The sequence below is a fragment of the Coffea arabica genome, chromosome 6e, assembly GCF_036785885.1.
Source record: "Coffea arabica cultivar ET-39 chromosome 6e, Coffea Arabica ET-39 HiFi, whole genome shotgun sequence".
NCBI lineage: Eukaryota > Viridiplantae > Streptophyta > Magnoliopsida > Gentianales > Rubiaceae > Coffea > Coffea arabica.
In genome coordinates, this window is record NC_092321.1 from 19,411,967 (window position 1) to 19,421,532 (window position 9,566).

At 37.1% G+C, this 9,566-nt stretch overlaps 2 protein-coding genes across 33 annotated transcripts; one reads left to right on the forward strand and one right to left on the reverse strand.

The window, feature by feature from the left end:
• LOC113697464 (uncharacterized) lies at positions 1-7,957 on the forward strand. 32 transcript variants are annotated; one of them, XM_072055574.1, is made up of 7 exons: positions 3-385; positions 580-2,067; positions 2,308-2,402; positions 2,893-2,992; positions 3,430-5,788; positions 6,670-6,794; positions 7,083-7,924. In XM_072055574.1, the coding sequence occupies exon 2, from the start codon at positions 580-582 to the stop codon at positions 2,056-2,058; it is 1,479 nt and encodes a 492-aa protein (XP_071911675.1). In that variant the 5' UTR covers positions 3-385; the 3' UTR covers positions 2,059-2,067; positions 2,308-2,402; positions 2,893-2,992; positions 3,430-5,788; positions 6,670-6,794; positions 7,083-7,924. The 32 variants fall into 32 exon arrangements, with proteins under 32 accessions (XP_071911702.1, XP_071911690.1, XP_071911677.1 ...); XM_072055590.1 differs by having other exon boundaries at positions 7,637-7,924; XM_072055584.1 differs by having other exon boundaries at positions 3,430-5,698.
• LOC113696539 (L-type lectin-domain containing receptor kinase V.9-like) lies at positions 7,584-9,163 on the reverse strand. Its single transcript, XM_027215942.1, has 2 exons — positions 8,199-9,163; positions 7,584-7,716 (listed from the first exon to the last, which is right to left on the reverse strand). The coding sequence occupies exons 1-2, from the start codon at positions 9,161-9,163 to the stop codon at positions 7,584-7,586; spliced, it is 1,098 nt and encodes a 365-aa protein (XP_027071743.1).
• Between the last annotated feature and the right edge of the window lie 403 nt (positions 9,164-9,566).

The following is a 9,566-nucleotide window of genomic DNA, read 5'->3' on the forward strand; positions in this document are numbered from 1 at the left end:
GAGCTTAAAATTTTATAGAAAATCTCTCTTTTTTTATTTATTCTTTTTAACCTATTCCATTCCCTATGGCTATAAGTCTCCACGCAATCTTTCTTGGCAAAAAACGGTGGCCTTCCCATATAGTATAAATCACCAAAACGACGCCATTTTGAAAGCTTCTAGCTCCCCCTCTCCTTTTATTTGGGTAAAAAAAACCCATTCTAAAACCCCTTGTCTCGGGGTTTCAATTTCATAAACCCTTCCCTTCGGGTCGGGGCTCTGATTAACATCAATGGCAGAGACTTGAGCCCTGTATACGAGATTATGAGGAGAAATGTCCATGCCTTTTCTATCATAGCTTGGAGTTGGAGACTGTTCAGTTCTTCTTCCAACAGCAATCTTGGAGGTATTTCTCAGTGTTTCTCTCCAAGCCCACTTCCTCTTTCATTACCCTTTTGTTGCATTAGTAGCAATTTTAGTGTTTTTTCGCCCCATTTTTATTCTCCAAGGACTATTCATTCTCACAATCAGAGTCATTATAAATCTGGTTTTGCTGACAATGTTAAAACTCTTGATGCTGCCTTGGATTTGTACGAGCAGATGGTGTTAACGAGCCCTCTGCCTTCCGTTATTGAGTTTGACAAATTGCTCGGTCGAGTCATTAAGTTGGAGCATTATTCAGCTGCTATTTTGATGTACAAACATATGTGCTTCTTGGGTTTTATTCCAGTTGATCATTATATCATGACGAGAGCCATTATTTGCTACTCTTTCTTGAATAGGATTGATTGTAGTTTTTCTGTTTTGGGGTCCTTCATCAAGCGTGGTTACGCGCCTAATGTTGTAACCTTTACCACTTTAGTCAGAGGGTTGTTTCGAGCACGTATGATTCACGAGGCACTAGAATTATTGGAGTGGATAATATGTGTAAAGCTCTGTGAGCCCAATGGGGTTCTGTATGGTACCATAATAGATGGTCTGTGTAAGGAGGGAAACACTAGCGCAGCTATTCAAGTTCTTAGGATAATGGAAAAAGGAAAGTGTAAGCCTGATACTATTATGTACAGCACCATTATTGACAGCTTGTGCAAACATAAGATGGTTAATAAGGCTCTTACCCTTTTCTCTGAGATGATTGATAAGGGCATTCTCCCAAATATCATCACTTATAATTGTTTGATTCATGGTCTATGTCGAAATGGTAAATGGATGAAGGCTAAAAAGGTGTGGGTTGGTATGGTTGATTTTAATACATATCCAGATGTTCGTACATTTAATATGTTGGTTGATGCACTTTGTAAGGATGGAAGAATTGATGATGCTGAGTATGTGATTGATACCATGATTCAACGAGGTGAGAGTCCTAATATAGTCACCTACAGTTCACTGATGGATGGCTATTGTATGCTGGGCAGGATTGCTGATGCGAGAAGAGTTTTTGATCTGATGAATGCTAGAGGAATGCATCCTGATACTCACAGCTATAGTATTTTGATTAAGGGATATTTCAAGATAATGAAAGTGGATGAGGCTATGCAGCTCTTTCGGGAGATTAAATCTAAAGGTTTAAAACCTAACATTGTCACTTACACAACTATCTTACAGGGCTTGTTTAGGATGGGAGAGTTGGCTACAGCAAAACATGTTATCAACAAGATGAAAGCTACTGCCCTGATTCCTGATTTTCACGCTTACTGTGTCATATTGGATGGCTTGTCAAAAAATGGACATATCAATGAAGCATTGCAATTACTGGAGAAGATTGGAAGTGACCGGATAGGCCTTGATATTACCATGGTAAACATCATCATTAATGGATTTTGCAAAAGTGGGAAACTTGATCTTGCACAAGATATTTTTCGAAGTCTTCCTAGTAAAGGACTGCTTCCCAACATTGTGACTTACACTGTGTTGGTAAAGGGACTTTGTGAAGCAGGAAAGCTGAGGGAAGCTAAGGGGCTTCTTGTGAAAATGAAAGAAGATAGCTGTTATCCAGATGACCTTGCTTACAATACCATTGTCCGTGGATTTGTTAAAAGGGATGACTATGTTGAGCAAAAATGCATCTTGAAGAAATGACTGGGAAAGGTTTTTCTCTTGACTAATCCACTGGTTTGATGTTACTGGATTTAGTTATCACTGAACGAAACAATCCTAATAAAAGCATCTTCAGGAAATACTTGCAAAAGGTTTCTCGCCACTTTAATCCACCCTCTGTATTTTACCATGTGTGGATTCCACCGAAGGAAATTATGTTAATCTATTTGATATGTTCAAAGAGTTGCTCCAAGGTCTCTCTAATTAAAAGCTGTAAATGGATGATTGCAGGTGTATTTTATTGTCTGAGATTCCTTGAAGAGCTCGTTTGCTTGGAAATGGCCTGAATGGCTAAATTGGAAATTGGAAACTGGAAAGTGGTAAAGGTATTTTACCAAAACTTTCTCTATTATATCTTTCTGGATTGATATACAGCTGAATGATTATGTTTGACATTTGAGTTGGTAGTAGTCACCAGATAGATAGTCACTCAAGTCTTACATATCAAGTCTTGAGTGTAATTTATTGTAACAGCTAATGTTTTATCCACTTAGTTTCAAAACCATGTTTTCCAAACTTGCTAATTAGTGCTAAGTTTAACTCAAATAAGTGAAACTGAATTCCTTTTTGATAAAACATTGCATTCAAAATTAAGTTTGAGCAACATGGAAAGTTTGGAGCTTGAATTATGCTTTTGTGTATTAATGAGCTTATAGACTTTTTGGTCCCTCCCAATATCTCTAGATTTTTTGTTTCAAAGGTTTTCTGGCAACTTGTCTTTTCACTTTGGTTTTTCTTTGCAGAGCACCTTTGCATGAGATTTATGGCTCTTGAACTAATGTACCACTTCTAATGTGTCCAAGTTTTCCTATGAAGGTCTCCATCATGATGTCTTGGCGAACACTATGATTATGCACATCTTGAGCAGATGGCTTGTTGTGAAAATTGAAGAGGATGGCTGGTTGACAATAGTCAGGTACAAATGTTAGTAGATTGTTTTCGCTAGATAAATCCACTTTTTCCATTTTACTAAAATTTGTTGCCAATAACCTGAAGAATCTTCCTTCTTCCGTAAAATTTAGATAGTTGTTTCACGTCGCAAGAGTAAGTAATAGAAGCTAGAAAATGTCGGATGACAAAGGTCACACTGAGACAATTACCTTCTCTTGAGTTTTCGAGCTTTACTGGGCAGTGCTTTAGATTCTCGAGGTAGATTTTTCTTTCTGGAGATTGAGTTCCTGTTGGTGTTCTCCATACTAAATTTATGTCTTTTCAAGATCTCTGGAAATTCTCTCGTTTTTCTCTTTCAGGACTTCTTTTTTCCGTATAAATTTTAATATTTCTTTGGCACTGTAGTGTAGCATTTATGGGTTTGGGCAGTTTGAAGTTATTCTTTTGCTCTATCATGTGCAGATTGTCTGTGAGGCTTATGCCCGGATGCCTTTCTTCCTAGGTGGTCTAATCTAATGGAGTCAAGTCTAGTATCTAGTTTATGGAGCTTGAGATGGATTGGAAGTTTTTTATTACTCTTAACTTTAGCAGGCTAGTTAAGTGGACATCGAGCTCAAGGTTCGACCTACTTGAGTTTGAGGCTTGGGTAAAGCAGCAGTTGGCATCTCCTACCTAATGTTGGTTAGTTACTTTACATAGCATCTGAGGAAAACATTTGAATATTGAAATAAATAAAACTCAATGAGCTGGCCAATAGGAGTACAAAAGTGCTCTAGCTTGACTCAAACTTGACCAAATTCTATCTAGTTACACTTTTTGAGCTTTGACGAAGTTGAGATTCCTTCAACTGAGGTGGTCATGATTTGATTAGGGGAGTAGCTTAATTAAATTAGTTCCTTCTGCAAGTGAGCTATGTTACTTACCGTTGCTAAGCATTTTGCTGTTGTCACCTTCCATCTTCCACATTGGATAGAATTGAATGACTTCCAGTGTTTTTTGGATTTTATTAAAGAATCTCTAATGTGGATTAAGTGTTACTCTTCTGATCCTTGGTCCTGCATGACTTTGGAAAAAACCATCTCTATTGTCTTATAGATTTCTGCAATTGCATTGGGATTAAGGTATTCATGAATCAGCGAATTTGACCAATGGCTAAACAATATCTCTTAGGCTCTGATGATAAAGATTTTCAGAATCAAATGGTAACTAGGTAGTTTATATCAAATGGTAACTAGGTAGTTTATGTGTTTTGGCAGAGTAGATGCATATTTAGGACATCTGCCTCTTGAATCATACTAGTAAAGACTTAATACTTAACTTCCTTCGTAACAGTGTTCACTTGGAACAGTTCTGGCCGTAATTGCTTTCCTTACATAAATTGCTTATGAGTTCTATCCACAATTCCAGTTTTGATCCTGAAGCATAGTAGAAGTATAGGTTAAGTACATAACTGTAACTTTGACCTGTTTTTGTATAAGTCTTATGTTGGATTTATGACGAGTAGTGAAGGATACTCTTGAGAAAAGGAAATTGCCTTGACATGCTTTCTACTTCTTTATGCACTGAGGCTCAATGGTGCAAATTGTCTTCCTGGACCTGCTTCTACCACTTAAAAAATGATGTGTAGTAACTGATGGACGCTAAAATTGTGTATGGCCTCTAAATGTTTTTATGCAGACGTAGCTGATATTCAATTAATGTGTCCTTTTTCTTGTACATTTTCTATTTTAATTAATGCATGAAGGACAATTGCTTCCTTTATTCCACCCACACTTTTCTAGCGGAAGATTTCTTCCTAGGTACCTGAGGAATATAAGAGGCTTCCTTTAGTAGGTAAGAAATGGATCAACTGAGATGATAGAGATTGAAGAAAAATTTTGCTATACTCTCTAGTTGGGGTTTTACTAAAAAGGAAAGAATAAAATGTTTAACGGACGTGACTAATGATCTGTACTTTCCTCAAGGATGACAAATAAATGGTAAAATTGAAAATTTGTGGACAAAGAACTACAAATATGAAACCATGAAAGTTTGTATATGAGTTGAAATGCTAGGAAAATCATGTTTTGTGGAATTTTGTTAGTTGCTCTAACTCAGATAAAAGGCTTTTTGGTTATTGTGAATTATAATCAAAAGGCCATGCTTGCTTCTGTATTATATGATTTAAGAACTTATGTATCACACATGCTTCAGTAAGTGGGAATACTGTTAATTCTGTCAGCATGATACTGATTTTAGCTTTGAAGACCCTAGAGCAATTAATCACAGTTTAACTTTTCATATGGTTTATGAAAGGCCATTTGATATATGTACTTGCTCGAAGTTGCTGTATTGACAATATCAAGACAAGATCCTATTTTCCATGTTCATTTTGAATTTGTCACCCTAGTGAGTCAAGCAAGACTTGCTCTTTAATCTGGTTTCTACCTGTTCATAGTTTATATCTGACTGAACTGGTGGATTTATTCATCAATGAAAAGTGAAAATGTGTGCAGATGCATATGTCAATTTTGCTAATGGATGTGTTTTGGTTTTAAATTTGCTCTTCTTTCAGACCACCTCTTCACCTTTGGCATATGAGTTGATTTTGCTTTCAGTGTCCTTTGTTGTCACACATTCTGCTTATGGATGGCATTGGCTATTGAAGCAGTATTTATCTTGTACAGCTGTCCTTGCTCATAATTGTTTCCTGGAACATGTATGCTTTCGACACCTTCCTTCAGTTAACCCGGTAAAAATTTCTATCTGCAGTTTTCCCAGCCTGGAATCCAGAATCCTCCATCTGTTGCTTACAATGTGGGTTTTGTGGTATTCGTTCCTAGTGAGTATTGAAAAATGCCTAGTAGTAGATAATAGGAGTTGTTTTGGTTCCTTCATTTTTGTGTTTGTTTTCATGCAGTTGTGAGATGCATATGTCTACTTAAATTCTTTGTAATTGCTAATGACTGCATATGCAGTCCATGATTCACTGCTGCTTGTACATCTCCAGAAACAGAATTCATATTCTCAACCTAAGTGGATTACCAGAAAGATCAATCAATTCAACATCCAATTTTTGGCCAGTCAAACAGATCGTATACATTCTTCCTAATGTTGTCTGTGGGTTTGTTTTACCCATGGCTTCACAAGTTGTAGCCCGACATGTCAATGTCTTGAATGCAAGTAAGATATACAACTAAAGATGGACAAAGGTGTTTGTGTGTGAGGGAGAGACAGAGAAGTAAGATGACGAGTATCTTCTAGCTATCGTGCTTCTGGGTGAAACAAAATAGCGAGGACTAGCGAGATACAAGATGATAGCTGTGTATAGTTCATGCTAGTCTGTCCATTGAGGTCATCATAAACACCATATAAAATAGAATTTGATGCCTGAAATTTCCTGAATTTGCTTATATACTTCCTTATGCCTTTAATTATCCAAACACTGAACCATAATCATGTAGCTGAACCAAAAAGGATAAGTGGCACCCATGGCAACAATACTGGTTTGCTAGTCTATTGTGACTGTCTGGTTGGCATTTTCTTATCTGCAATGGGAGTGAATGTGGTAGTGTTATTATGGCAGAAAGAATCACCATTTGAACATGTTCACTGACTGAAATTCTAACTTGGAAATAAAGTTTGGAGTGCAACTTTTTTTTGGCTTGTGCAATATCTAACTGCCTTTGAAGATTCTTTATCGAATGTACTTCTGTTTCGTAGATGGAAGAAGGAATTGAAATTGCCTTTGCTTTGAGTTTGAGTAAAAGAAGAGCAACTATAATGCTAAACATCTGACTAGGAATCACTTTGGTTGTGTTTGGGGTATCAAACTCTCATACTGGCAGGTTTGATTTTTGCATCTTGTTTATTTATGTCATTAAGAATTGGAAAAGATTAATCTGTCTATTTGGTCTTACAGTCTTGGGTCAAGTGATGAAGGTCGTGATTGACGAACTAAATTTTTGTTAGCGAAAGTTGGTGTCTATAGTCGGATATGTTGAAACTTTACACCTTGGACGTATTATCTTCTTGTATGATCATTTTTTACTGCTCATAATTGTTATTTGTTACTGCTTAGCTAATTTGAAATTCTAAAATAATGCACATCCTGATTAGAAGTTTTAAACATACAGGTGAAATAATATTATTATCAGAAAAAAGATATTATCTTTAGTAAGAATCAAGATAAGATATATGGTTCTGTGATCCAGACACTGAAAATGGACTTGCTCAGCTGCCTATACACCTATGTTGCGTCGGACTCTTGCAGAGTTCGACTTGATGGATGGAATTTGCTCTCAAAGTTCTAAACCGCTCTTGATGTTGAAAGGATACTGAGGTTTTGATTTTCAAGCATGTTTGCTTTTGATTTTAGTCTTTTTGTTTCCTTTCTTCTTACTATTTCTCCGCTTTATTAATTATTAAATTTGTATTAATTGCTCAGAGTTCTGGTATAACTGCAGGCTGATGTATCTGGAATGCACTGTTGTTACAGAAGCAGTACTCATTTTATTATGCAGGCTCTGATATGGCCATCATAAACGAGTTTAATCTATAGATACAATTTAGAGAGTTGTATAGAAGCAACTGATGCCTTTTGAAGTGCACAAATTGGTTTTTGAAACTTAATGAAATCATGGTGTTTTCACAACCTGGAGGTCCTTAACACTGATGCAAAATTTTTCAGATTGTTCCTTCAACACATCAACAGCATGGATTTCATCAGAGTAATGATCGGCATCCAATGCAACTTCCACAGCAACCTCCCTGCAGACAAGGTTTTGGTACTTGTTGATGAGACTAAAATACAGCTATTAATTTTCAAGCAATACTTACCTGTAAATGGTTGTCTTAGCTAAGAAACCATGCGATTGATGTAAAAATTTGCTGTATTATCTTAGTACATCAGTTTTTACCACTTCAGGCATTAAAAGCTTAGTATGCTCTTTTACCACCATTGTGGTTTTTATGCAAAGTTTCCCCCTCTTTTCAAGAGGAACATCGATAACCAGAGCTTATCTTACAAGAAGATGCTTACAAAACCCAAACAATCTTACATAACATGCTCATTAATTACTAGTAACAGGATGATATGCTGATTTACAAGAATAATTTACCATCTCAAAATTCCACAAACATCAATACCAAATTTGATCATTTGTTTCTGGCTTTTGCAGTGCTGAAATATTATTAACTGAAAGCCATCAACCAAGTTTCTTCCTTGAGCCATATTCTGCATTGGTGGTTACATAATACCGTGATTGATCATCATGCACTGGCCTTCTAGGACTTCAATTTGCTCAGTAGTACAATTCATCCTGCTTAAATATTTTTCGAGGCAGCTGAAACATGTAAATCTCTGGAATTCCTCAATTCCTGGAGTGATCCCAAAAACCTCATTTTGATTGTTCTCTATCATCTCATCCAGATCAAGATTTTGTGCTTTGCCATTCACCTTCATGCTCCAACCCAACAAGTAGTGCTTGGAAGCTAAAGGTTTTACGAGCTTAGAAGTTGATAATCCAACAAAAATGTCATCAGAAAAGTATGGTTCGATGTCCAGAGGATAAGAAAATGAATGTCTTTCAGGGGCTGATGAGCTAACTGGAGCTACTGTAACACTTATTTCTCTCTTCATCCCATCATAATCCAGCCAAACTTGACTCATCTGCCCTGATTTTGTGATCCTTACTCTCCATAATTCGTCACTAGATTTTCTGTAAAATCCCAGTGGAGAATGCTTCACTACTGGAGCACCATTGATCGTGACCTCAAGATGATTATTTTCGATGCCCATCCAATCTTGGCTAGCCTTGAAGTTGATCGAAATCAGTGACGATGAATCTTCCAGTTTCCTATCTCCTCCTTCAGGCACCAAGCTGTAGAGAGGTAGCCACTTTGAGGAAGACATGATGAACGATAATCCTTCCTCACTGATTTCAGCAAGTTGGTCTTCAATTCTCATTGAAAACACAAAGGTGGTTGAAAAGGAAAAGATGCTATTGCTGGTCTGGGATGGCCTGATCTTCAACGGTTGTGCATAAAATACTTGACCCTTTACTAGGCCTGTTGAGTTGACCTGCACGGCTGATCCGTCAGGCATGATTTCAGTAACACCATCAAGCCTCAAGCTGCTGTGAAATATGAACTCTTGGCCATTGATGGAGGCTGCAAGACTAGCAAGAAGAAGCAGTAGCTGAAGGGCACTGGACATGGCTAATTTGGTAGCGCAACCATTTTCAAAATTTGAGCAGGATGCATTAAAATCACGGTGGTCACTTGGAAACCAATAGGTCAAAAGTCAAATAAAGAATTAAACAAATAGGTCCATGGAAGTATGAGAGTATGGTTACGAACAAGGAACCTTCTTGATTAATAAGGGTGGAAAATCATCAGTTTTGTGAAATAAAGAATTTCATCAAATCTTGAAAACTTGAATCTCATTGGATATTAGAATTTTGACGAAGGCGTGGTGCAGGAGAAAGTGACTTGTTTATTTGACTGCACTAGCTGGCACCGCAGTTGCAAAATACCAGGCTCGCTAGGTGAATTATATTGGTAGTTGGTTGCGGTCATTTGTTGGCATTTGAGGATGTGACTGGTCTCCTGGTTTCCAA

Bases quoted from the DNA above. Each gene is read 5' to 3' on its own strand.
- LOC113697464 (XM_072055589.1), top strand. From the start codon at position 580: ATGGTGTTAACGAGCCCTCTGCCTTCCGTTATTGAGTTTGACAAATTG.
- LOC113696539 (XM_027215942.1), bottom strand. From the start codon at position 9,163: ATGTCCAGTGCCCTTCAGCTACTGCTTCTTCTTGCTAGTCTTGCAGCC. The intron at 7,717-8,198 runs GTAACCACCAAT...CCTTGTCTGCAG, and splicing joins ATGATCAATCACGGTATTAT to GGAGGTTGCTGTGGAAGTTG.